Consider the following 27,539-nt stretch of genomic DNA (forward strand, 5'->3'; position numbering starts at 1 on the left):
TAGAAAGAAGATTTTAAAAGAAGACCACCTTATAGGAGGAATCCGTTTTGCTTTATTTCAAAAGAGGCCCCCTTTCTAACTTCTCTGGAAAACACCACAAAATGTCACCCATCCGAATTGAAAACCTACTCTGAGAGCTGACCTTGAGCAAGCCCCTTTCCTCAACAGTGAAGAAGAGAGTTGAACTAGAGGCTCCCCACCTTCCCTCTACAGCTGCGGATTACGGGATCCCATCTAACCTCACCATCTGCTACACCTCTGTGGAGAGCTGATACTGACAGACCCAGGCACACCCTGGCTGTTCACACACTGCCCCCTCCCACACACACATGCTGCAGGCCCCTGCCCAAGAAGCCCGGTTCCCCCAGGGACAGCCAGCTTACCGAGACATACAAAACACCCCCACACCACCCAGAAGGCGAGGCGAGGACCTTCTTTCCCTCAGCCAGGCAGTCTCCTTAGGCTGCTGACATCACAAAGGTGTCAACTGGCAACCTCATTGTCATGTGGCTCTCCCCTGGCTCCCCTTCACTTGCAACACAGGGACAGGGTGAGTCCTTTCAAAGCTGCCAAGTAGGCAAGCTTCCAGCAGCAGTCTGGGAGTAAGCAATCGGCAGAGCCACCAAGCCTGGCGGCAGAGCACCGGGCCTCGCATTTCAACTTCTGTTCGGTTCTCCTGTAATGGAAAATTGCTTTGCACAAAGCTAGAGTGCTACCGTTCTTTCCAGCTCCCCTCCCCCGCTCTGCCCCCTCGCCAGCCTTCTGATCAGAGGGACAGGGCCCGCCCGCAGGAAGGTGGAAGGAGGGTAGTCGCGGCTTCTTACTATGTCCCTTACTTCAGCCCCTGGGCCCGGGTGGTTACTCTTTTCCTTTGGAATGGGGCTGGTGTCAGGGTCAAAGTGCCCACATACTTGTCTCTGTCAAACCCCAGAAGTGATTTGCACAGGAAAGCAGTTAGCCGCATACCCCCCTGACATACCCCTGAACACTCGGAGGCTGTACCTGGACAACAACAGAATCACCTATTTGCCAGCCATGAATCTAGGGCTCCTCAGTGACCTTGTTTACTTGGACTGTCAGAACAACCTGATTCGTGAGGTGATGGATTATACCTTCGTCGGGGTCTTCAAACTCATCTACCTTGATCTCAGCTCCAACAACCTAACCTTGATCTCCCCATACAGTTTCTCCGTGCTCAGCAACCTGGTGCAGCTGAACATCTCCAACAACCCTCACCTGTCGTCTCTTCACAAGTACACCTTTGCCAACACCAGCTCTTTAAGGTACCTGGACCTCAGAAATACCGGCTTGCAGATCTTGGACCATGCTGCCTTCCATCACCTGATAACACTAAAGACCCTGTATCTGAGTGGAAATCCCTGGAATTGCAACTGCTCTCTCCTGGACTTCAGCATCTACTTAATAGTGTCCCATCTGGACCAACCAGGTGAGGGCTTGACTGGGAGTGGGGAAGAGGACCTGATGGAGCTGGAGGAATTGGTTTCGGAAAAGGTGAAGTCAAAAGATGGGTCAGGATAGGAGAAAAACCTGGGTTAGATTGATTGAAAGCATTCTTATTGCTCTGCTGGGGCCCATTTTTGGGTTGGCTGAAGGGGCAATAATGCTCAGCAGAAAGAGCTCTGGAATAGGAATCCAAAGAGCTGAGTTCTGGTCCCAAACCCAGCACTTACTAGTTGGCTGTCCTTGGAAAAGTCACAATTTCTCTGAGCCTCAGTTTCCTGATTCAGAGAGGGGGATAATAACATTACCTAACATAAAGGGTTGTGTCAAATAAAATGTGTGTGGAAATGATAAAGTATTATAATTGCAAAATAACAAAGTAATGGAGGGACACTGTATTTCATTGGTAAACTGTGTTAATCTGCTTAATTTAGTGACTGCATTTTTCAGGGATCTAAAAGTAACTTCAGTCATTCATAGGCAGTAGAGAGTTCAATAGGCATATGATGTCTAGAAGGGAAAGTTCAATAGGGATAAAAGGAGAGGCATATGAGCCACCTGGACAATGAAAGGGAGAGAAGAGAAGGTAGAAGAAAAGCCTTTGATAATTGCTTTGTTTTCAAGATGCTAAGCTCACAAGAAAGGAGAGGATGGCATGAATCTATGGAGAATGGGTCAACAGTATTCACCATGTAGGACAGTCATACAGGCATATTCCCAAGTTTTACCTGGTAGATTTCCAAGCCAGTTGCTGCCACTCTATCCGCTGCCCCCATCCCCTCTGTCATGGTTCCTGGGATACCCTAGTGGCTCATCCCTTTTTTCAAGGATGTTACTGTCCTAGCTGCATCCTCTGATTCTCCCACTTGCACCAAAAGCACCTTCCACCCAGGAAAACTGGAGCTTTACCGAAGTGGGAAATAACTCCACGCAGAAGGGCTGGAGCCACTGATGTCATCTGGCAAAATTGGACTCTGGGTAGAAAATCAACCCCTTTCAAAACCATGTCTTTTCTCCCTTCCCTGGGTTTTTCCCTGTGAAATGTTTTCATGGATCCAGCTTCATGGAAGTCCTGCTGAAGCTTCTATCATGAAGTCCTGTCCATGTGTGAATATTCCAGAAAGATTCTTGGCCAAATTGACAGATGTTAAGGGGAACTGGGGAAAGGGAGCTGAGTGAAAACAAGTGCGAATGTTCCCTCCTGGCCTCCCAGTGGTCATGTCACTTAAAAGTCTACCAGACAGGCCCTGGACTAGGACCAGTCATCTGGACGCAAAATTTAAGGAGACACTGAGAGTGAGTGTCTCCTTAAATATTGTGCCCTAGGCACCTGGCTCTGCTGCCAGGTATTTCAACTTGAGTTGTTGGAATAAATCAAAAGGAACTAACTTTGGCAGACTATCTCCCTCACAGTACTAATCACACACACACAAAAAAAATACAGAGCAGTTGTCTTGGGTAGGTTGTCTAGCTTCTCTCCATCACCTTCTCTGGAAGCCTAAAATATCTTCCACTTTCTTCAGTGACTTCTGCCAGGATAGTTTGTATATCGAAAGCTCTTTAGAAAGTGTTCTAAAGAGAAACTGAAGAGAGAAAGGCTAAATACGAATCCTTCTAATGCTTTATGTGGGAAACCCTGGTGGCGTAGTGGTTAAGTACTACAGCTGCTAACCAAAGGGTCAGCAGTTCGAATCTGCCAGGAGCTCCTTGGAAACTCTATGGGGCAGTTCTACTGTGTCCTATAGGGTCTCTATGAGTCAGAATCGACTCAATGGCACTGGGTTTGGTTTTTTGGTTTAATGGTTTATATGTTGTTCCTAAAGGGGATTCTCCCCCAAACGTGGATGTCCTAAGGTGTGGTCCTCTCTTGTCTCTCCCCTCCTCACACGCAAGTTTCCCCTGAGCAGAGCCCATCAGGTTGCCCGAGAACCTCCTAGACTACTGAAAAGAGCCAAGTAGCTTAGCTTCTACCCCAGCCCCTCCACCTACCACTTCACCTCCCACCTAATCTCCCTTAATCAAATCCCTGTGCCTTCTCAGAGTGTTCAGCATGGCTACTGTGGGCTCTCTGACTCTTCAATTCAATCCCCAGGATTGAATAGGATTATAAACCAGGTCCATTTCACTGCATGTTTTTAAAAAACAAAAGGAAGTATCTATCTTGCAATTTCATAAACTCCTTATGAATGAAGAGTCCTTCTTTTGTGGTGGACAAAGCTTTCAACCACTGGCCAATGGGACCCACCACACCCACAACAGCTAATCTGCTAATCCCCCACTGTACAGTGGCCCAGAGAAACCCCCAGGCCATTTCATGCTCTGAGTTTCTATTATTATCTCTTAAAAATGGGAGTTAAAGGTGTGTATAAGTTTTTGTATGGGAGACTGACTTGGTTTGTGAACTTTCACTTAAAGCACAAAAAAAAAAAAAAAACAGGAGTTAGCCCAAGGTCAAACATAAGAATACTTCATATCTGAATAGAGCTTTGCAGCTGGTTATGTGTTTTCACACATGGTATCTCATTTTCTTTACCATGAGCGTCAGGCCAACCATTATATTCTGTGCCCTAGGCCTCTGGATGAGTCTCAGATAGGTATTTTTAATGCCTATTCTATAGATGAGAAAATAGGCTAAAATATACACAAAATCGCACAGCTAGTCAATGGCAATAAAATGATTAGAACCTCCTGATTCCAGACTCAGTTCATTTTCCATGAGACTGCATTTTCTCTTAAATCCCCAAATCCATGATTACCATTATCCTTAAAGTCAGTTTAGTTACAGATATAAGTCATATTATAAGCATATAACTACACCATCTAAACTTCAACTTTATTTCCTACCTAGCTACCATTTGGAATCCACCCAAGACTATTTCCATTGTATAAATTCACCTAAGATTATTTCCATTGTATAATGAGCCCTAAATATCGTAAACTCATTATGGTATGCCTGCGCTTCCCTTGCAAACCCAGGTTTCACCCTAATCTGCCCAAACTCCAAAAGAATAATTCTAACTTCAGTTTGTTTCTCTATTACTATACACACAACCATAAACACCATGCAAACACACATACACACAGACATATGAACACGCACATAAATAAATACAAAGATATCCCCATACATACATATACATAGATACATACCTACTCATATACATACCCAGCCACATATTTACATGTACATAAATGCACACACAAAACACACCTACACATGTGCACAGACACTCATACACATAAAGTTGAACACACACACACGCACAGTAAAATTCATTATGTGCTTCCCTTGCCTTTTAGCCAGACCTCAGTGTAAGGTATTTATTTCATGTGATTATCATGTGATGATTCATTTTCTTTGTTGGGTGACTTGAATATTGACATTCTTGGAGAACTCTTCGGTCTTAAGGCGATCTATTTATACCACATTTGCAATCAAAATGGTGGTCTTTGGCATGTTCTAGAATAGAGTCAACAGATCTCTCCCCACATGCCATGCCTAGATTTCAGGATATAGGAAGAATTTCTATGAAACAATCTAAGTAACCTAGTTATTTATAAAGCAGAATCTAGTTTAAAGATAGATTCATTTTAGACCAGGATCATTTTAGACCAGGAGATACTAGGAAATTTAGACCAGGAGATACTAGGAAATTTTACCTGTGGTACATTATTAAGGTCGGTATTGCTGTGGGATGCCAGTATACATTCCTTTAAAAGTGAGGCAGTGCAAGAGACTTCCATGCTACCCCTCAGTTTATCTGTTAATTCATCTAAATATTTATTGAGTGCCTACCATGTGCCAAACAAGTGCTCATGGAGGTAACTAACCAAGAAGCCTGGGGCTGTGTATGAAGGCTTGTGTAATTCTAGGCCATCTGCACCATATGTGTCTCATGGTCCAGTCAGATTCAGCGGAACTAACCCCACAGGACGGGACGGGACAAAAGAGGGCAGGACAAGCCTATTGAAGCAGAACAGGCAGTTGGCACAGCCTCAGCCACAGGTGATGAAGGACAGCCACCACACAGGCAGTACAGCCCAATGTTAACAGCTCAGGTTCTAGGGTGACACAGACCTGGATTATGACTCTAGCCCTACCACTTATTACCGTAGATATCAGACAAGTCACTTAACCTCCCTGAACTTCAATTTCCTCATCTTTAAAACAGGACTAATAATAGAACCAAACTGCTGAGGGCTCTTGTAAGGATGCAATAAGGACATACCTGAATTGCCATTAGCATTAAGCCTGGCACACCATAATGACTCAGTAAACAAATGGTAGTTTGGCTGGCAGCTATAAGAAAGGTTAAGAGAGGAATACTATGCAACGATAAAGAACAATGATGAATCTGAGAAGCATCTCACAACATAGATGAATCTGGAGGGCATTATGCTGTGTGAAATAAGTCATTTCACAAAAGGACAAATACTGTATGAGATCACTATTATAAAAACTCAAGAAAAGGTTTACACGGGAAAAGAAACAATCTTTGATGGTTATAAGGGAGAGGAGGAGTGCCAAGGGGAAATCACTAATTAGATAGTAGACAAGTTAACTACGGTGAAGGGGAAGACAATACGCAATATAGGAGAAGTCAGCACAACTTGAGCAAGGCAAAGGAAGACGTTTAGAGGAATACAAAAGGAAAAAAAAGAGAGAAAGACAACCATAGTAAATACGTAGCATATATCACCCTATAAATAACAGTAAAAACAAATAATAACTTACAAGCAGATACACAGGTAGGGGATGGAGGGCATATAGGAGTATACCCACGTACATATATAAGTTAGACTGTGTATATTTTTATACACATATTTGTACTTACAGCATGTATATTTATATATATAATAGAACATAAAAGGGGCACAATTATAGAAACTTCCTAGATACATCCAAACACCTTAAGGAATTGAGTTACTGGGGCTGAGGGCTGGGGACCATGATCTCGGGGGGCATCTAGCTCAACTGGCATAACAGTTCATAAAAAGAACGTTCTACATCCTACTTTCATGAGCAGCTTCTGGGGTCTTAAAAGCTGACAAACAGCCATCTAAGATACATCTATTAGTCCCATCCCATCCAGAGCAAAGGAGAATGAAGAAAGCCAAAACCACAAAGAAAATGTTAGTCCAAAGGACTAACGGACCACACGAACCACAGTTTGCACCAGCCTAAGCCCAGAAGAACTAGATGGTGCCCAGCTATCACCTCCTACCACTCTGACAGGAATGATCCTAAACAGAGCAGAAGAAAAATACAGAATTCTAGAGGGAGTAAGATACTAGACATGTTATGAACACAGGGGCTCAGACCCTGGAAAATAAGACCAGAGACTAAAACCAAGGTCTGATTTCAGCCTGGGCCATGAGACTCAGGGCTGGACCAGCAGCAGCAGGGTTGGCAGTTCCTAAGTCACCTGAAGTGACTTGGAACTGAAGCTCTGCCTAAGGACAAGTCCTACTTCCAGAGGCAAGTGAAGACAGGGAGACAGGTTCTAGCAGTCCAAGACATGAGGGCAAGGATGTCAGTCCAATTGTGGGGCAGATATGGACTTGGGGGAAAAAAGTCGCCTACATGGTGGTTTTGCGACTTGAAGAGCCTTGGCCAAGGCCTTTGCCCCAACATCTCCCCATCTACCACCTACACAGAGCAGAAAGTAACCATTAGAAATTCACCTTTTTGGGCCCCAAAAGGTATTTTGATCTTGAAAAGGACCCTACAAAATTTTAAAAGTTATTCTGGGAAGAATAATGTAACTACCCCTAAGCCTTCCTCAGCTCATAACAGAGAAGCAAATTTGTGGTAAAGCCAATAATCTAACATTAATTCTGCAACAGTGAGGAACCTTGAAGGAAGCAGAGGTCCAGGAAGAAAGTAGAGAGGCATTAAAAGAGGAGACATGAGGGCAATTATATGCCCTCTCTTATGTCGCATGTTGGCTAAGGTCATCCTACAGAGAGCCTGCAGAGGGGGCAGTGGGTTTTGTTCACCTTAAGGCTACACTGACTAGAAATATCGAAAGTTCCCAAATTGGCAAAAGATTTAGTGCTGTCATCAAAGGAAATCCTAATCAAAAGATACCCTCTAATGATATACTCACCAGATGCACTGAAAATTATTCAGCCCTCAAATAGTTCACACATTGACTTTCCAAACAAACAAAATTACTGCAGAAAAGGGTGTGTTGTAATGTGCCAGTTGCCAGGGTGCTCTAGTGAGCCCCGATCAACACAGAGTTAAAACAGATCCACAGATTCCGTTTCCTTTTTGGCCCAGGTCAGTGAGTGGGAGGACTATTCCTGGCCAGACTGTAATTTTCCAATCTTTAATGCTATTTGAAGGTGATAGCAGCAATCGAAGTCTTCCCAGGATATTTTTTGCTCCCTAGCAGGACAGGGTTGAATGCCTCTCAGGTGCTCTCAAAAACTCACTCAGCTCTAAGCTCCTGGACATGGGGAACCTGGTCTCTTATATCCTCTCTGCTTCCACCCCCAAGGTCTGGTCCAGTGCTGTCCAACAGAACTTAACTCAGTGAAGGAAACAAGCTCTATCTGCGTGTTCAATATGGTAGCTCCTAGAAGCATGAGCTATTGAGCTCTTGAAATTTGGCTAGCACAATTAAGGAACTGAATTTTAAATTAGTTTAACTTCAATTCGTTTCAATTTAAATATCCACACATGAGGCTAGTGGCCATTTATTGTTGTTGTTAGGTGCCGTCCAGTTGGTTCCGACTCACAGCGACCCTATGCACAACAGAACGAAACGCTGCCCGATACTGAGCCATCCTTACAATTGTTGTTATGCTTGAACTCATTGTTGCAGCCACTGTGTCAACCCACCTCGTTGAGGGTCTTCCTCTTTTCTGCTGACCCTGTACTTTGCCAGGCATGACATCCTTCTCCAGGGACTGATCCCTCCTGACGACATGTCCAAAGTATGTAAGATGCAATCTCTCCATCCTTGCTTCTAAGGAGCATCCTGGCTGTACTTCTTCTTCTAAGACAGATTTGTTCATTCTTTTGGCGGTCCATGGTATATTCAATAGTCTTCGCCAACACCACAATTCAAAGGTGTCAATTCTTCTTCGGTCTTCCTTATTCATTGTCCAGTTTTCACACGTACATGATGCGATTGAAAATCCCACGGCCTGGGTCAGGCGCACCTTAGTCTTCAAGGTGATGCCTTTGCTTTTTAACACTTTAAGGAGGTCCTTTGCAGCAGGTTTGCTGCATTTATTTGCGTGGCCTTTTACATGGATGCTTAAGCTGGAACTTTAGAATCCAGCCTCCTCACAGTTAGAGGGCTATAGAGCCAATCCCACCCCGAGGTCTCCTGACATCCAAGTTCAATGCTTTTTTCCCAGTTCCATGATATTTCCTTACTATCAGGCACATAGCAAGTCATTCGACTCTGACATATTTATTGTATGCTCATTATATGCCCAACATTGTGTCATAATGCTGGAATGGTTTTTTTTCACAGAGGTAGAAGTCATAATCCCTGTCTTTGATAAGACGATTTAGAGATAACAAGAAGAAGAAAATAGAGTTGAGATTCAGGAAGCCCTATTGTGGCCACAGCAATGCCACTTTGTAGTATTGGGCAAGTCCCTTCCCCTGTCTGGGTCTTACTTTTCTTACCTTTAAAATAAGAGATTTGGATTAGACTGCTCTAAGGCTCCTTCTAGCTGGCAGGCTACAGACCTAAATTGGAAGACAAGACACACTTAGATGACGTAAGAGGAGAGCAATGGTTAGCAGACAGGATTCCAGATGAGTCAGCACATGCTGGGTAAAACTCAGGTGGAGGTGTTCCTGGTGATAAGGGGTAAGGGCTCATGTTTAGGAAGTATAATTACAAAGCAGGCAGCCTCTAAGTCATACACTCTCCAACCTCCTGTCTTAAGCACCCTCTATTTGACTAGAAGTGCACACTGGTAGTTCAGTGGTAGAAACATCACCTTCCATGCAGGAGAACAGGGTTTGATTCCTGGCCAATGAACCTCATGCACAGTGTCCACCTGTCAGTGCAGGCTTGAGTGTTGCTATGAATGTGAACAGGTTTCGGAGGAGCTTCCAGACTAAGACAGAGTAGGAAGAAAAGCTTGGCGATCTACTTCTGAAAATCAGTCAGTGAAAACCTTATGGACCACAACAGTCTGATCCACAATAATGGCGATGGTGCAGGACCAGGCAGCATTTCATTCCATTGTGCATGGGGTTGCCATGAGTTGGGGGCTGACTCCCCAACAGCTAACAACAACATTTGACTAGAACAGTGCCTTCACCCCAAGGGACATAGTGTCCCAGACTTTCCACCCAGACCTGGCCTGCTAAACAATGATTCTCAGACTTTAATGAGCACAAGAATCCCAGGACCTATGTCTAGAGATTCCAGGTCAGTGGACTCCTGCTGAAGATGGTTTTTCAGCCACATTTTGAGAAACTCTATGACGATGGCCTGTGTTTTGAATCGACAATGGCTGCTCCAATTGGTGAATAAATTGATTTGCACTGAGATGTCCATAACTAATAATGGTTTGATGTCTCCCTTAAAAGGCACCTACAAGTTGAAAGGGAACAACCTAATAACCATAAAGAAGGAAAAAATGAGAATTCAGAAAGTGACCAGGCTTCCCGCAGAAGTAGTGGGGACAGTTTAAGGACAGGGGTCCCTCTGTGTCAGTTCTTATAGTCCTTAGGTGGTCCTGTTTAAGCCTGATAGTGGGGACCACAAACCAAAGAGGAGTCTAGGTAAGGGTGCCACAGAAGCAGATGGACAAAGCCATTCAGACATCTGCAGAGAGCAGGTGTGCTGGGTCATGTGCCTGTATAGCTTCAAGTCATTCTGAGGGCTTTTTGAGCTGAGAACTTCTTAGTTTAATTCCAAGGCTGCCGTAATAGGATAATGGCCCCATTTCAACTTACCACTTACAAAGTCATCTACAACTGTGCTAAAACTCAGATTTTCAGAATAAATTCAGATCCTCGCTCCATTCCACTATCGACACTAACCCTTTTCTCCATCAGAAAAGTTGCAATAGAGACCAGAAGCCAAAAAAGAGAAATGGCTGGGCAGTATGGCTCTCTTGCCTGTAACTCACAGACATTCTGGCCTTTCAGCTCTCTCTGCAGAAAGCAGGAGGAGAAGCCTCCTTTAAACCATATAGGGAAGTCTGAAAAGAGACAGGGGTGGAGAGTTTAGATAGAATCCTCAGGTGATTCTGATACTCCCTAATTCAGCCCACTTGGGATCCCTGAGGCTAAGTGACCTTGAGCTCAGAAATGCTGGGTTTCTATGCATGGCTTCTGCGTCACCCTATATCACTCAGGCCTCTGGAAGGCAACAGTGCAAAGTTGTACAAAGCAGTCAACTCTGGTTTCCTGTTTCTAGGGCTGAAGAACTCTGTCTTAGTTATCTAGTACTGCTATAACAGAAATACCACAAGTAAATGGCTTTAACAAAGAGAAATGTATTCTCTCACAGTCTAGGAGGCTAGAAGTTCCAATTTAGGGAACCAGCTCCAGGGGAAGGCTTTTTCTCTCTGTCCACTGTGGGGGAAAGTCCTTGTCATGAATCTTTCCCTGGTCTAAGAGCACCTTAGTGAGGGACCTCGGGTCCAAAGGACATGCTTTTCTCCTGGTTCTTCATTCTTGGTGGTAGAAGGTCCCCCTGTCTCTCTGCTGCCTTCTCTTTTTTATATCTCAAAAGAGACTGACTGAAGATACAAGCTAATCTTACAGATTGAATCCTGCCTCATTAACATAACTGCCTCTAATCCTGTCTCACTGACATCATAGAGGTAGGATTTATAACACATAGTTAAATTACATCAGATGACAAAATGGTGGACAATCACACAATACTGGGAATCATGGCCTAGGCAATTTGACACATATTTTGGGGAGACACATTTCAATCCATAACAGATCCCTAACCTGGAGGCAATCTGGCAGAGAGTGGATATAGCTAGAAAGAGAAATAGAGGTCCAGCCGTGAGGGCCTTGAATGTTTTTCTGGGAAACATAAAATATGTCCTGAGGGCAAGGACAAGCCCCTAAAGGGTTTTGTTGTTGTTGTCAGCTGCCAAAGAGTTGGCCAATGACTCATGGTGACCCTATGCACAAACGGATAGGACCGTTGTGATCCATTGGCTTTTTATTGGCTGATTTTTAGAAGTAGATTGCCAGGCCTTCTTCCTAGTCCATTTTAGTCCGGAAGCTCAGCTGAAACCTGTTCAGCATCATAAAACCCATAACGTTGAGTCATTTCCGACTCATGGTGACCCTATAGGACAGAGTAGAGCTGCCCAATAGGGTTTCCAAGGAGTGGCTGGTGGATTTAAACTGCTGACCTTTTGGTCAACAGCTGAGCTCTTAACCACTGCACCACCAGGGCTCCTGTCACCACCATAGCAACATACAAGTCTCCACTGAAGAGGCGGTGGCTCCCACAAGAAAGGTGAGAATTCTATCACTGAACCACCAATGTCCTTCTAAAGTGTGTTTGATCAGAGCATTTAGATCACAGGGCTGCATGTTGGAGAAGGTTTGAGAGTCAGGCACACCTAGAGGCTGTCCTGGAGGCTCAAGGAAACATCCAGGGGAGAGAGGATGGCAACCTATAGCAGCAGTGAAGATGGAGAGGTGTGGGCAGGTCAGAAGACACCATTTAGAAGGTAGACCCAACATGACTTTGGACTGGAGTAGACATCTCATGGTCCCCTGTACTTCCCTTCATAGCTTTTGGCACAACTCTAAGTAATTATTTTGTATTAATTTAACATTTGTCTTCCCTGATAGACTGGAAGCTCAATGAGAGCAAAGGAGCCTGTCTGAGAAAATGCTCAGTAAATACTTACTGACTAAATTAATGAGATGTGGAAAATAAAGGAAAGGGGGGAATTAAGGACAACTCCCAGGGCTTTGGTTTGGGCACCTGTGGGGCTGTTACTGAGATAGGTGTTCTCGGAGGAGAGGTGGAGAGAAGGTTAGGGGACAAGCCAAGCCCCATTCTGAACTTGCTAAGTGGGTGACCCCAGTGACACAGCTAAGTGGCAGTAGATATTTGGGTGTTCTGCTCTGAAATTTAGAATCAGGAACAGGGAAGGAAACACACTGGTGATTGTTGAAACCAAACAACAGAGGTCAGCCAGAGAAAGCATTGAGAGTGAGAGGGTAACAGGAACAAGGACTGAAGCTTTGGGGAATGCCAACATATTGACGGGTCAAGTAACGAAGTACACTGGGCAGGAACAGCCAGAGAGGAGAAAGAAAATTAGAAAAGGATAGATTCATGGAAGCCAAGAGAGGAAAGAGTTCCAAAAAGTGGGAGCAGGTCAGATAAGGACTGAAAAGTGTCCATCAGATTTAGCTACCATGGTCCCTGCTGGTGTGAGCGCAGTTCAGTGGTGAGTTACAGATGGAACAGCCAGAAGCAGAGGGAATAGAGAAAACAATGCAAACTACTCCTCTAGGAGGCTTGGCTGTAGACTGAGAAGAGTGATGGTTGAAGGGGAAGCATGCAAAGGGGAAGGATTATTTTAGAAGAAAAGACTCCCAAGCATGTGTTTATCTGCTGATGGGAAGGAGTCAATGCAGACAGAAAGGGCAAGGATACAGGGGAGAAGGGGAATAACTGATGGGGTTGCTCAGGAGACAGGAGCAGAGGGTCTCCAGGACCAAATGGATGGGTAAACTTTGAACTGGGAAGGGCACTACCTCCTCTAAGACTGCAGAGAAGGAAATGAGGGTAGACATGGACAGGGATGAGTGTGAGGATGTGGGAAAATGGAATCAAGGGGCCCATCTATGATAGCCTCTATTTTCCTTCCAGTGAGACAAAAGGCCAAAACCAAAACCAAATCCACTGTTGTTGAGTCAATTCCAACTCATAGCTACCCTATAGGACAGAGCAGAACTGCCCTGTAGGGGTTCCAAGGCTGTAAGCTTTATAGAAGCAGGCTACCACATCCTTCTCCCATGGGTTCAAACTGCTGACCTCTGGTTAGCAGCTAAGCACTTTAACCTGCCCTACCAGGGCTCCCTGAGATACAAGGCAGTAAATTTAAATCTATAAAAGCACTCGATCTCACATAATGTTTTCTATAATGCCTCCTTAACATCAGCCCAGTGAGGTGATTGCCAAATACCCCTTTGTTCTGGAGATGCTTACATCCCAATTGAGAAGAAAAAACTAAGATAGGTGCTGAGCCAGGCTGCCTGGTGTTTAATCCTGCCTCTGACACTTGCCAACTGCCTGACCTTGGGCAACATAATCTCCGTGTGACTCAGATTCCTCATCTGTAAAATGAAAATAAAACTGTGCCTATTCTTTGAGTTATGACAGCTAAATGAAATAACCCCCATAAAGATTTTAGAACTGCACCTAGTAAGCACTCAACTAATGTCAGCTATCATTGTTGTTACAATTCTTAAAGAGAGTGACCAGCCCAGGTGCCTGGAGGTGATCTGAGCATCACATCAGGCGCACAGAATGGGGAGAGTGGTGTGGGTTTACAGAAACAAACGGGTAAGTAGTGCTGTGATGCTGCCTTTGTGCTTGGATGCATGGTCCACAGGGTCCCCAACTTGAGGGCCCCCAGCAATCCTGGGGGGCATGTTTTTTCAGCTTTTAAAATGACATTATGTAAAAAGTCCCTAGCCCGATGCCTAGCTCATACCAGATACTCCATGACATCTTTTTTTTTTTTTTTTTTAAATCAGAACAGTGGTACATTTGGCCTTCCCCACAACTCAAATAAAGAAATAACCAATACATCTGATTCATCCAAGTAAAATATAAAAAATAGTTAAGGCCATATTAGATAAATCCTTGCAATTTTCAATATATCTCCTCTAACAGCCAAGGTTTCTTGGCCCATTTGGCTGAGGTGAGGTGCAGGTGTTGATATCACTAATTGACACTCGCAGGGGGTTGGGACGCCAGCCCCATACCCAAGTGTATTTGTTCCACTGGTAGTTACCGAGCCCCTCCTGGGTGCCAGGGGGGGCATACAGCTGTGGAAGAAATAGACATGCTTTCATGGGGGGTACGTTCTAGTGGGGTTGCGGGGGGAGACAGCAAACAAAAAATATGTATGCCATAATGTCAAATAAGAATAATAGCAGAAAGAAAGATAAGGCAGTGGAGGGGAAGCACATGCCTGGATCGAGGGCAGTGACAGATCCTGTAGGTAGTGTGGGCCTAAGAGGTGACGTTTGAGCAGGGAACTAGATGATGGGGGGAAGCTGCGGAAACATGGAGTGGGGTCTTCCCAGACACAGGGAAGAGCAGATGCAAAGGTTTTGAGGTGGAATGAGATTGATTTACTAGAAGGTGAGCATGGTTGGGGCAGAATAAAGAACAGGGAGAAAGGCAAGAAATAAGATAGAAACTCAGCCAGAGGCCAGATCATATCAGGGCCTATAGGCCATGAAGAGGCTTTTGGTTTTATTCTGTGTGATGGGCAGTCATGGAAGGGTCTCGAGTAGGGAAGTGACATGGTTTATGACTTACAGATCACTCAGGCCACCATATGGAGAAGAGACTGTGGGGAAAGCCAGGGACAGAGTTAGGGGGTGATTGCAGTTCAGGTGAGGAAGGATGGTGGCTTGGACCAGGCTAATGGTCCAGGGGATGGAAAAAGGTAAGAAGCAGGATGTAATTTGAAAGTAAAACTAACGGTTTGAATATGGAAGTGAGAGAGGAGATAAGGACTCTTCCCTGGCTTAGCTATCTAGTGCTGCTGTAACAGAAATACCACAAGTGGGTGACTTTAACGAGCAGAAATTTATTTTTCTCACAGTTTAGGAGGCTACAAGTATGAATTCAGGGCACTGGCTCTAAGGGAAGGCTTTCTGTCTGTGTTGACTCTGGGAGAAGGTGCTTGTCTCATTGTAGCTTCTATTCCTTGGGTCCTTGGTGATCTTCACATGGCCGGGCATCTATCTTCCCCCATCTCTGCTTCCTCATCTCTGTGCCTAATCTGCTTTTTTTATATCTCAAAGGTGATTATGGCTTCAGTAACACAACAAAGAAAGTCCTACTTCCAAATGAGATTACATCCACAGGTATAGGGGTTAGGATTTGCATTCCATATTTGGGGGTGGTGGACACAATTCAATCCACAACATCCCCAAGTTTCTACCCGGGTGATGGGGGAATGAATTTTTCTAAATTGAGAAAAGCTATTGAGCTTTTCTAAATTGCTTGTTTTCCACAGCAGGAACAACCATCCAGTATCTGGATTTTTCTGAGCAGATGGATAGTTATTCAGCAGGGCCCACCCTAGCAGGTCCAAACTGAAGAAAAGCTAGAGTTTGCCTTTATCGTCCAAGAACCACCTAGGACCATCTCCCATACCTTTCGTGTACCTGGCTCTCCTTCCCCAGTCAAGAAAAGTGGTGGCAAAAGTTTAGCCCTTTGGTGTGACTTAAGTCACTTCCTTTCTTCCAGAAGTCTTTATCCTTTAAGCCTTATTTTATTGGTGAAATGAAAGGTTTTATCTCCTGCTGACAGAATTCTACGTACTGAAGAGCACATGAGAAGGTCTCACGAGGAAAAGTAGCGTTCTGACTCTAAATCATGGCCACGTGCATCCACTTATGCAAAAGACCAGGCCTGTAGCCTAAAACACCTTTAAAGCACCTTAAAATCAGGTTGAACTTGTTGAACTTAAAGGTTCTTCTACGTTTTTCCTTAAGTTATGCACCACATTTAAGTTTTAGGAAAATATGGACTGTGTCAGGGGTGGGGGTGGGGGCGGGGGTTGGGGGGGATTGTGAATACCAGATAAGAACTCTATTGTTGTGGTCCTAATCATCCAAATCTGTAAGGTTTCAAGATGCCTGGGATGGTTTACACCAAGGGTCTGCATACTTTTTCTGTAAAAGGTCAGATAGTCAATATTTTAGGCTTTATGGCCATATGATGTGTGTCACAACCACTCAGCTCTGCCATTTGTAGCATGAAAACAGCCATAGAAAATACATAAGCAAATGGACATGGCCGTGTTCCAATAAAGCTTTATTTACAAAAGCAGGCAATGGGCTGGATTTGGCCCTCAGATTATAGTTTGTTGAATCCTGGTTTATGCCATTGTGGGAACACAGCTGGATGATGAGGAAAAGAAGCTCTAGGTAGGCAAAGATAAGAAGCCAGTACCAGGACTAGAAATGCTCATAGGACATGCATGAGGATCTGAGAAGGGGGCCTGAAGGCCAGCTGGTTTTGGTGGTGTTGTGCTGCTACACTGACCATTCCAGGTTCTCTTCTAGGGAGTCAGTTCCTCTGGCCACCCATCCTGTTGCTGTTGAGGCAATTCTGACTCACAGTGAACCTATAGGACAGAGTAGAACTGCCATATAGTTTTCAAGGGGCAGCTGGTGGATTCGAACTGCCGACCTTTTGGTTAGCAGCTGAGTTCTTAACCACTACGCCAGCCAGGGCCGCCCGTAGTACAATAGAATGTAACAGTGATTCCTTTGAATTCCAATTTGGAACCTGTCCTAAATGGCAAGGCCAAAGACACAAGAGTTTAAGAACGGTGTGTGCGATGAGGCCAGTAATCATTCATGGCTGCATTCAACAGTCGTTTATTGAACATCTGCTGTATGCGTGGTGCTAGGGATATAAAGTTAAACAAAAGGGGTCTCTGCTTTCAAACAGTGCTCAGTCGATTGGGGAAATAAGAATAACAATCACCTTTTGATGTCACACCTGCAGCATTTTCATCCCTGTCTGTGCTTACCCTGGTTTCCTTCCCTGCAGCCTCAGAGGAGGTATCATTCTCAGCTCAAGTCTTGCCCCTCCATCTTGTCCTGGAGACCACTCACTCCTGTTTCCTTGGGAACTTCACACTCCTTAGTTCACTGAATCCTCCCTCAAACTCTCATGAGGTAGGCAAGGATCGATACCCCTGTGGTCCCTTTCCTGGGGTCAAGTGCTAAGTCACTGTCAGTAACCCCAAGAGGTATTAATAACCAATAACATTTAATTGATTCTACCAGTATGCACTGAGCTGTTGTGTGTGTTAGGCACCATTCTAGGTGTTGGAGATACAACGGTGAACAAAACAAAAATCCATGTCCTTATGGGGTTTATAGCCTAGTGGTTGGAGGCAGACAAACAAACAGTAAATTCATTTCCTCGACAAATGCATGATTTAGCCGAAGAAAAATAAGAAGGCAAAGCACTGTACATTTAATGATGTTCAGGCGAGCTAGGCAGGACTTAGGAGAAACAGGGAAATTAGGCTTTTCTTGGGGTTGGGGGTAGAGGTTTTATGCCTAAGTGCTTAAAGCAATAGAAACTAATGTTTGCTGTCCAAGGGGTGGTTGCAGTTTAGAGAGGGGAGGCTTCAAATTCCATCCTCTCACCTTACACTGCCACCACCTGGAGGCTTGCCCCTCCACTCAGCCCAGAAGGTTCCTGAGCAAATTTTGCCTCAGGGGACTCGGGAAAGCCTGCACAGGGCTTGGCTGCTCTGAGTCACTAGTTCCCTGGGAACCTGTAGCAGAGTGGAACTGTGGTCCCTTCCACAGGCCAAGCAAAGGAACAACCCTCTTACAACCACGTGGTTCAAACCTGTTTTCTGAAAAGGGGTCCTCGTGGGCTCCACTGCCAAGGGGCGTGGTCCTGGGCCACAGAATCTCTTGCTCCTCCATGCCTCCTGTTCAAGCAGACAAAATTTCTACCTGTGAGCCATGTACTGTATGTGAAATAAACAAGGAGTGGTTTATGCTTCCTTAGGAACAATTTGCAGGAAGAAGTTAAACATTAATGACATCTGTAATTGCACCTGGGAATTTTAACTGGGGCAAATGCTTTGGGCCCACTGGAGTGGGGCTGGGGGTGAAGAATAGCATGGGACCTAGTCACCTGTAGATGATGTGAGTGCAGCCCCCTGGAGTCGTGCAGTGCACAGTACGCACCATGGTACCTGGCAGCTATGTGTGAGAGGCAATGAGATGAAGCAAGCCAGAGAAGGAAGGATTGGTAAGCAGGGGTGGGTTGTGGTGGGCATGTAGAATAGAGATAATCATGTCATCACATCATTATGAATGGCACTGACACTTAATGTACCATGCACCAGGCACTGTGCTGAGTGCTTTGCAAGCTTTCTCCCATTTAATTCACCCAGAAAAACTAGAAGGTGACTACTGTTATCGTCTCCATTTTACAGATGTCACACAAATTTAGAGAAGTTAAAGAGTTTGCACTGGAACACATACACAATAAATAATGGAGGCTGGTTTTGAACCCAGCAGTCCAACCACAAAGCCCTGGTAGAAGAGTTGTTTAAAGCTCTTCCTTCCACAGCCAGTGCTCTCTGTGGAGAGCCATATGGGAGAATGGACTCAGGAGAACCCAGGCTGGAGTCCTGTCCGGGATCTGCCACAATGAGCTAGCTCAATTATTTAGCCTTACTAATGCATCAGTTTATTCATTCTCTGGCAAAGGAATATTTAAAACTACGCTGTGGGGTGGTCAGAAACCCTGGTGGCACAGTGGTTAATAAGTATAGCTGCTGACCAAAAGGTCAGCAGTTCAAATCCAGCAGGTGCTCCTTGGAAACCCTATGGGGCAGTTCTACTCTGTTCTATAGGGTCGCTATGAGTTGGAATCGACTCGATGGCAATGGGTTTGGTTCGGTTTGGGTGAGGTGGTCAAGAGTAGAGGTTAATTTTGTAAAGAACCTTACATGGTCCTGGCACATATCAGGCATTCCATGATTAAAAAATGTGTGTATAATCTCCAAAGTCATCATAAAAGAATAACAAAGGGAATGTGTGACTAACAAGCTAAAGAAGAAGAAATACAATAAGAAAGGAGAGGGAAAGGGACATAATGCAAGTGGCACAAATGGAAAACAAATAGTAAGATAGTAGATATAAATCCAAATATATTGGTAACTACATCAAATGTCAATGGAGCACTTACAATACCAAGTTTGTTAAATTGGATGAAGAACAAAACCCAACTGTATACAGCTTATAAAAAACATGCCTTAAATACAGGAACATAAGAGACTGAAAGTAAAAGAATGGCAAGAATACACAATGCAAACACTAATCAAGAGAAACTCGATATAGCCATACTAATGTCAGACAAAGGAGACTTTAAGGCAAGAGCCATTACTAGCGATGAGGGATGCCATTCGATGATAGAAAGGCAAATCTACCTGGAAGACAAAACAGGCATAACTTTGTATGCTCCCAATAATATAGCTTCAAAATATGTAAAGCCAAAACCTGACAAAACTATACGGAGAAATAAACAAATGTGCCATCGTAACTGGTGACGTTGACATACTTCCTCCAGTAACTAATAGACAATTCCTAGCCTAATGGTAACTAATAGATGATAGTTTTTATAGATAAAAATTCAATAAGGGTATAGAAGATCTGTGTAACACAACTTAATTAACATACATTTCCAGACTAAAACAGACTAGGAAGAAAGGCTTGGTGATATATTTCTGAAAATCAGCCAGTGAAAACCCTATGGATCACAACAGTCCAACCCATAACCAAACAAGAGGATGGCACAGGACAGGGCAGCGTTCATTTCATTGTGCATGGGGTTACCACGAGGCAGGGGCTGACTCAAAGGCATCTAACAACAATTGACATACATAGAACACTGTACCCAACAAAGAATACACATTTTTTTCAGTGCACATGATAAATTTATTAAAATTCACCTTTTGCTATACAAAACAAATTCTCAATAAGTTTAAAGAGATGAAAATCATAGACAGTATGTCTCTGAATACAGGAGAATTAAACCAGAGTTCAACAATAAGAATATTACTAGAAAAATCCCCAAATATTTAAAAAGTAAGCAATTCATTCGATGAACAATAGCTTTTATTGACAACAAGAACATAACGATCAGACACAGATTATGCCTTGAAGAGCTAAAAGTTCATCTAGTAGGGGAGAAAAGGTGCATATTTAAATAACCATCATGCAAGGTGGAATGCGATAGGCACTTTAAGAACGATACAGGGAAACGCTACAGATGTGTTCAGAAGTAGAAGCAGTCACATGTCTGCTGAGCTATGAGGACTGGGAGGTTGGAAAAGGTCTCTTGGAAGTAGATGCATTTAGGGTGTGAAGGACTTGATCACGCAAAGGGTGGGGGAAGAGGTGTTTCACGCAGAAAGAGCAAATGTACAGAAGTTACAGATGAGGGGAAGATGTGATCAAAGAATAACGTGCGGTTTAATTGGACTAGGGCACAGGGTGGGTTACCAAGAGTACTGAGAAGTAAGGTGGAAAAGGTAGAAAAGAGTAGATAGTTAGGGACTCTAAATGCCATGGGGTGTAGATTCTGAGGATGATGGGTAAGTTGGGAGAGGGTTTGGAGTTAGAAAGCACCTAGAAGAGGTGTCCTTGGTGAAGAACCATCTGGCAGGGGTGTGAACCAGGAGAAATGGACCAGAGCTGAGAAACAATGGAGACGGGCTAGAAGGCGATGACAGCCTGCACCTTGGCAGTGACAGGGAAGGGGAGGGAGAGAAAGAAGCAGAGGTAGCAAAACCCAGGCTTCTCCCCGCCAACACAGCCACCCACGACCCTCACCTAACAGCAGCCTAACAATGCATTCAAATCACCCCTAATTGCTCCTTTCAAGGTTAATGCTCCAAAATGGGAAAATGTGTTTAATGTTTAGTCTCATCTCTGCCACCCAAGCCCCAATTTGAAAGCCCAATCTTTTTAAAAATAGAATGAGATAAAAAAAAAAAAAAAAAAAAAACCCAGACACACCCTAGACCCTCAGAAACACACATTTTCCTTTCTCAGATAAATCTGTCTTTGTATATTCCTGGGTCTCTGGCAGTTCTGGCAGGTGACCCGAGCCCTCTCTGGAGAGAACTCCTCAATAGCTCGCAGGAGCCTCCTTCTGCCTCACCAGCCCCACTCTTGGGTCGCCTGGGCCAAACCCCAGAGGTCCTTTAGCCAGGACGACTATAAAGAAGGCTAGAGCCTTAATTGTATCCCTCCCCTTCACAGCAGCCTGACATGGAGGCCAAAGGTCCCAGCCCCTTTCCCTCTTCTTGCGAGCTCTTGGGTAGGGCAGCGCAGCTTTTAGGCACACTGGCCCACACTCGGTCTAGAGAGAGGCTTCTTCCTCTCCCTTCCTCTGTCATCGTTGCAACAGCGGATGTGATAACCTCCCTGCACCGGCTTCCCCTCCTCCAAGAGGAGTACTCAGCAGCATCACACTCTTCAGGTCATCTTCCAGGAAGCAAAAAATGACTCGACTTCAGGTTCGTTGAGGCAGAAGCAAGGTACAAGTAAGAGTGCCCACCTTGGAGATGACTTAAAAACCACTTGGGTCTGCACAGCTCTTTCCAGCTACCCAGCTGCCTCCTCCCTGGTGAACTCATTTCTGTACTGCCTTCTCTATTTCTCCTACTTCTAGTTCCAGTCCAAGCCTGAGCTCTCTGACTTCCCTGGCCACCAAAAATATCAACGCCTTCATATAGTCTGGCAATTCCTGCCCTAAAGTCTAGTGAAGCTCCTCTCCACACTAGCTTCTGTTTTTGTCTCCAACTTAATGCAAAACAAACTCAGAGAGCTCAGCCCTGATTTTCTCTAACCATCCTCTGTCTCCTGCCTAGATCTTGCAGATGTCTAGAACATTCAAGTGATGACGCCTCTCTTGAGTCTCAGATTCCTCATGTGGAAGGGGAGGATGGTAATATTAGGTGCATCAAGGTTTTCATGAGAATTAAATGAGACATTTGTAAATCAGCATGTAGTAAGAGTTCAGTAAATACTAACTGCAATTACAATTTTGATCATGATTATCTCAAGTCCTGGTTTCAACCCTGAGCCTAAGCTTATTTATCTACTGCCTGCTGGAAATACCCACTTGGACACACCATACAGGCATCTCAGCACCGGAATGACAGAATATACACAGCTAGAAAACTCCAGGGCTTAGATAGGCCTCCGAGTATTGCGCACCAGGCACAATAACTTGCCTTCCCACCTGTGTCAATTAATCCTCTCAACTTCCCTGAGAATAAGTATCATCCCTCACATTTGTAAGATGAGGAAATGAGATTCGAAAAGAGAATCAGCTATCCCACCAAAGTTCACAAAACTACTAAGTGACAGATTTGAGCCCTGGTCTGTCTGGCTCCAGAGCCTACTTTTCTTTCTGCTACACCCTGAAATCCACAGTGCTAGATGCAGGGCAGCACTCAGAGAAGTGGCTAGGACACTGAGTCAGCTGCCGAAAACAACTGAAGACTCATGCCAGTCATGACATCAACCAGTGACTGCCAACATCACTGAGAAGAACTGCTTTCCCTTATCTCCTCCCCCTAAATGCTCTCCCACCCAGTTTCCCCTGGATGAAGTATTGGGAGGAAGGGACAACACAAAGTAGGCATTTTCAGGGAAGCCTACCCCTCCCTAGAGTTGAGTCAAGTGGGTTATGATGCCCTTGGGTGGCGTTGGTGATTGCTGGCTGGGCTCAGGCACAGTTGAAGGGAAAGGGTCAACGTGGAAAGGGAGGGTAGGGGACAAGAAGAGGGAGGATGAACACAGGTGGAGGTCTTTACTTAAGTTTCCAACCTCCTAGCCTCTCCTTCCTTGGGGATCCTTAAGAAGCAAAGCCCACTTTGTTGAGGTGGCCTGAGTGCAGCTAAGCCTACGGGCAAGGAGGGTCTAGGCAGAGCCCTTCTTAAACTTTAATGTGCAGGTGAATCGCCTGGGGATCTTGTGAAGATGCAGATTCTGACCAGGAAGTCTAGGGTGGGGCCTGAGACTCTGCATTTCTAACAAGGTCCAGGTGATGCCCATACTACTGGTCCACTTTGAGATCACACTTTGAGTATTGCAGGTCAGGCAGCCCCTCCAGGTCCCCGTTGGCCCTAGGGCCCTGGGAGTTCTGCTGTTTCAGCACCATGCCTGCTGTGTTTTTCCCCACAGATTACCAAAATGCCACCTGCGTGGAGCCTGCCGAGCTGGTGGGGTGGCCCATCGCTGGGGTGGGGAACCCACTCCGGTATATGTGCATCACGCACCTGGAGCGCCAAGACTACATCTTCCTGTTGCTGATCGGCTTCTGCATCTTCGCTGCGGGCACGGTGGCCGCCTGGCTCACGGGCATGTGCGCTGTACTCTACCAGAGCGCCCGCCGCAAGTCGGATGAGGACGAGGCCGAGGACGAGCTCGGCCAAAGGCTGAATGTCGACAGGCCCATTTTTCAAAACAGGAATGAGTCGGCCCACGACGGGTTCCCTCAGCTGATTTAGTTGCCAGAGACCGCTATCTGATGTGCCTTCCCCTGGGCTCCCTGCTTGTCCTCTTGCACTCCCTCCCTCCCTCCCCTTCCCGGCCACTCATTGCTGTTTTAGAGATTGAAATCTATTAGTAAAATAAATGAACTGTCTGGTGGCCATTTCATAGGTTGTTCCCTTCTGACTCCACCAATCCACCGCACTTGCTTGAACTAAGGATGGGGTAGAAAAGCTGTTTTTAAAAACAACAACAACAACAGCATTGCCAATCCAGTTGATTCTGACTTTCAGTGACCTCGTGTATAGAGTAGAGCTACCCCATAGGGCTTTCTTAACTGTAATCATAGCAGAAACAGGAAGAAAGGCCTGGCAATCTACTACCAAAAATCAACCAATGGAATCCTATGAAGCACGATGGTCCAATCTGTAACTGATCATGGGGATGGCACGGGACCAGGCAGCATTTTGTTCTGTTGTGCATGGGGTCGCCATGAGTCCAGCTGATTTGGTAACTCAAAGGTAGTTAACAACAACAACAACAAACCCTGGGTGAGTTCAAACAGCTAACCTTTACGCTAGAAGTTGAATGCAAACCACACATCTAAATGTGAAAGATGTCCACCCCAAAATAGGCCAACTCACGTTTAGTGAAGTGAGCACCTTCTACGCCCCTAAACTGAGTGCTGGACTTAAGAATACAAGAAATACAAGATTTAAGATCTGTCCTCAAAGAGCAAATGCTTTTTTGGGAAGTCAAGATTACTATGGATTAAATAAACAAAAATACAAGACACAGTGACAAGAACAATATGGCCCTCACACACCATCTCATAATTATCACAGCCATTCTATGAAATCCACATTATTTTACAGTGAAAATTGAGGCCTGGGCAGTTTAAACTGACCAAGGGTCACCCAACCAGTAAGTAGCACCGTTTCCCAAAGTCCATGTTCCTTCCTTTGCATGAAGCTACCTCACTAGGAAATATTTAGCAACATAACTACCCTCCTTTTTCTGAAGCTCCAAACCAAAAACCAAATCCATTGCCGCCCAGTCGATTCCAACTTATAGTGACCCTATAGGACAGATCAGAATGCCCCATAGAGTTTCCAAGGAGCACCTGGTGGATTTGGACTACTAGACCTTTTGGTTAGCAGCTGTAGCTCTTAACCACTATGCCAAACAGAGTTTCCTCCTAAAGCTCAGTGTGGCTAAATTAGGAGCTCAAGATTACACACTGGTGAGACGTAGAGCAATCGCTGAGCTGGGGCTGCCTGACACCAAAGCACATGCGCTGTGCCCTAGCCTTTCATGAAGTGCTAAATAGAGTAGCCAAGCATACACCAGCCCCCAAGATGGACAGAGATAGGAAAAGGAAGCAGAAGAGAGGGTGGCTCGACCCAGGTTCAAAGATCCATTCCAGGTGTTCCCTTCCTCTCCTCATATCTAATTGTGTTCATCCTTCAAGATTCAGATCAAAGCCCCCACTCACGAAGCCAGCTGCCCTTGGACCCCCATCCAGACATCTTCTTACTTCTGCACTTCCACTGCAAATAGCAGGTACCTCTAATCAACGCTTTCCCCAAGTTTGTTAGCTGCGATGGTTAAGCGCCCTGGCTCCTGAGTCAGGGCTGAGTTCCTATCCCCGATTCTGCCCTTAGCACTTTGTGAACTTGGGTGCCCTACTCGTAATCACCTTGAGGGCCGAGACCACCTGTTATTCTCTGCTGACACAGCACTTAAGGTGGTGCCTTCCGCAAAGCAGGAGCTCCATACGTGTTTACTCTTGCATTCTATTTAATTTCCAAGCCACTGATCATTCCTAAGCTATGCACTAAGTGGTGACAAGTGACTATGGGCAAGTTATATAACTTCTCTCTGCCTCAGTTTCCTCATCTGCAAATGGCAATAGTAATTGCAGTACTTATATAACCCACTGCCGTTGAGTTGATTCTGACCCGTAGTAACCCTGTAGGGATAGAGAATAAAATGATTACCAATTATAATAATAATAGTAATATATTTTTTAAAAACCTTTTATTTTTGGAATAATTTTAGATTTACAGGAAGGCTACAAAGATAACACAGAGAGTTCCTGTATGCCCCCCACCCAGTTTCCCCAATATCTTTTTACACTACATGGTACATTTGTCAAAGCTCGGATACTGCCATTGGGACATTCCTAGTAACTAAATTCCAGACTTTATTTGGATTTCACTAGTTTTTTTTCCCTAATGCCTTTTTTCTGTTCTAGGATCCAATCCAGAATACTATATCATAGTTAGTATATTTTTAAAAATAATAATATAACTAATATTTATTGGGCATTTCTTTATGTCAGGCATTGTTCTGAGTGCTTATATATAAAGAGCCCTGGTGGTACAGTGGTTAAGAGATCAGCTGCTAATCAAAAGTCTGGCAGTTCGAATCCACCAGTTGCTCCTTGGAAACCATATGGGGCAGTTCTACTCTGTCCTATAGGGTCACCACGAGTCAGAATCGACTCAATGGCAATGGGTTTCATTTTTGGTTCTTAGTTCTAAGTGTATATATATCTATATGTATATGTATATATAGAGATATGTATGGAAACCCTGGTAGCGTAGTGGTTAAGTGCTACAGCCGCTAATCAAAAGGTCGGCAGTTCAAATTAGCCAGGCTTTCCTTGGAAACTCTGTGGGGCAGTTCTACTTTGTCCTGTAGGGTTGCTATGAGTCAGAATTAACTCAACGGCAATGGGTTTGGGTTTGGTTTTAGAGATGATAGATAGGTAGATAGACAGATAGATGATAGATAGACAGATGGATAGATGATAGATAGATAGATAGATGATAGATAGATAGATGATAGATAGATGTTAGATAGATACACACACATATACACATATATACATACATATATAAATTCATTTAATCATCTTAATAACCCTGTGAGGTGGATGTTATTATTATTCCCACTGAATAAGGAAATTGCGGCTTAGAGACTATGTTTTTTTTTTTTTTCTTAGTTTCATAGGATTGCAATAACAAAATACCACAAAATGGGTGGCTTATAAAAACAGAAACTTATTGTCTTACAGTTCTGGAGGCCAGAATTCCAAGTTCAGGGCATCAGCAGGGCCGTGTTCTCAGAAGCTGTAAGGGAAGACCCTTCCTTGCCTCTTCTAGCTTCTGGTAACCCCAGGCACTTCTTGGCAGTCCTTGGCTTGTAGATGCATCTTCGTCTGGAACCTTCCCCCTGTGCGTGTGTCTCTCTGTGTCTGTTTTTCTCTTTAATAAGACACCACTCATGTGGGGTCAGGACCCACCCCACTCGAGTATGACTTCATGGGAACCTAACTTAGAACATCTTCAAAGAAAGACCCTATTCTCAAACAAGGCCACATTCAAAGATACAAGGGGGGGACTTTAACATATCTTCTTGGGGATATAAAGCAAAAATCAAACCTGTTGCCATCGATTCCAACTCATAGTGACCCTATAGGACAGAACAGAACTGCCCCATAGGGTTTTCAAGGAGCGGTTGGTGGTTTCGAACTGCCAACATTTTGGTTGGCAGCCAAGCGCTTAACCACTGCACCACCAGGGCTCCATCAAAGATACAAGGGGAGGACTTTAACATATCTTCTTGGGGATATAATTCAATTCATAACAAAGAGACTAAATAATTTGCTCAGCATTACACAACCAGTAAGGCCAGAAGTCAAACCAGCTCTAACAATAGATTGTTTCCTCTAAACCACTAATTGATGCTATCTCTCAGGAATTAAAACTGCCAAGAAAATTCTGGCAAAAGATGTCTG

The 27,539-nt window shown here is 44.6% G+C and overlaps 1 protein-coding gene across 1 annotated transcript; it reads left to right on the forward strand.

The window, feature by feature from the left end:
- The first annotated feature begins 825 nt into the window (after positions 1-825).
- On the forward strand, positions 826-23,751 carry LRRC52 (leucine rich repeat containing 52). Its single transcript, XM_049881114.1, has 2 exons — positions 826-1,447; positions 23,426-23,751. Exons 1-2 carry the CDS (start codon positions 826-828, stop codon positions 23,749-23,751), a joined length of 948 nt encoding a protein of 315 aa, XP_049737071.1.
- The last annotated feature ends 3,788 nt before the right edge of the window (positions 23,752-27,539 follow it).

The sequence above is a fragment of the Elephas maximus genome, chromosome 3, assembly GCF_024166365.1.
Source record: "Elephas maximus indicus isolate mEleMax1 chromosome 3, mEleMax1 primary haplotype, whole genome shotgun sequence".
Taxonomy (NCBI): Eukaryota; Metazoa; Chordata; class Mammalia; order Proboscidea; family Elephantidae; genus Elephas; species Elephas maximus.

What these genes read in the sequence shown, in the direction of transcription:
- LRRC52 (XM_049881114.1), top strand. Translation starts at nt 826, where the DNA reads ATGTCCCTTACTTCAGCCCCTGGGCCCGGGTGGTTACTCTTTTCCTTT. An exon ending in GTCCCATCTGGACCAACCAG is followed by an intron (nt 1,448 to 23,425) that starts GTGAGGGCTTGA and finishes TTTTCCCCACAG; the next exon opens with ATTACCAAAATGCCACCTGC.